At 63.4% G+C, this 756-nt stretch overlaps 1 protein-coding gene across 1 annotated transcript in view; it reads left to right on the forward strand.

Moving 5' to 3' along the window:
• The first annotated feature begins 451 nt into the window (after window positions 1–451).
• spcs3 (signal peptidase complex subunit 3) overlaps window positions 452–756 on the forward strand; it is a 36,750-nt gene continuing 36,445 nt past the window's right edge. Inside the window, exon 1 of the mRNA XM_078561776.1 lies at window positions 452–709. Within this exon, the coding sequence (XP_078417902.1) occupies window positions 567–709 (143 nt within the window). The 5' untranslated portion in view covers window positions 452–566. The remainder of the gene's footprint in view (window positions 710–756) is intronic.

Below are 756 nucleotides of genomic sequence, written 5' to 3' on the forward strand. Positions count from 1 at the left end.
GAGGGGAGTCCTGGTGTTGGTCAGACAGGGTTGGGGAGTGGGGGAGGGAAGTCCTGGTGTTGGTCAGACAGGGTTGGGGAGTGGGGGAGGGAAGTCCTGGTGTTGGTCAGACAGGGTTGGAGAGTGGGGGAGGGGAGTCCTGGTGTTGGTCAGACAGGGTTGGGGAGTCCTGGTGTTGGTCAGACAGGGTTGGGGAGTCCTGGTGTTGGTCAGACAGGGTTGGGGAGTCCTGGTGTTGGTCAGACAGGGTTGGGGAGTCCTGGTGTTGGTCAGACAGGGTTGGGGAGTCCTGGTGTTGGTCAGACAGGGTTGGGGAGTCCTGGTGTTGGTCAGACAGGGTTGGGGAGTGGGGGAGGGGAGTCCTGGTGTTGTTCAGTGTCCGGGTCCCGGAACCCGGGCTCCGGCAGTCTGTTTCCGGGCGATCCCCATTAGCGGGTGGATCCCAGGCCGGAAGTTACGTGTCGTCCGCTCTCCTTCTCCTTCCCCCCGGCCGCGCTGCAGTCGGTGCGGTCCGCAGCTGCTCTCAGTCCCTGTCCCGCTGTGTGTGTGTCCGCTCACTGTCCAGGATGAACACGGCTCTGTCCCGGGCCAACTCGCTCTTCGCCTTCTCGCTCAGTGTGATGGCCGTGCTGACCCTCGGCTGCTTCCTCACCACCGCCTTCAAGGACCGGACTGTCCCGGTGCACATCCAGGTCTCCAAAGTCATGTTGTGAGTGCAGGGCTGGGGCTCCGGCTCCCTGGGGCTCTCGTGGTATA

This window comes from Cetorhinus maximus, chromosome 2 (genome assembly GCF_964194155.1).
Source record: "Cetorhinus maximus chromosome 2, sCetMax3.hap1.1, whole genome shotgun sequence".
NCBI classification, from domain to species: domain Eukaryota; kingdom Metazoa; phylum Chordata; class Chondrichthyes; order Lamniformes; family Cetorhinidae; genus Cetorhinus; species Cetorhinus maximus.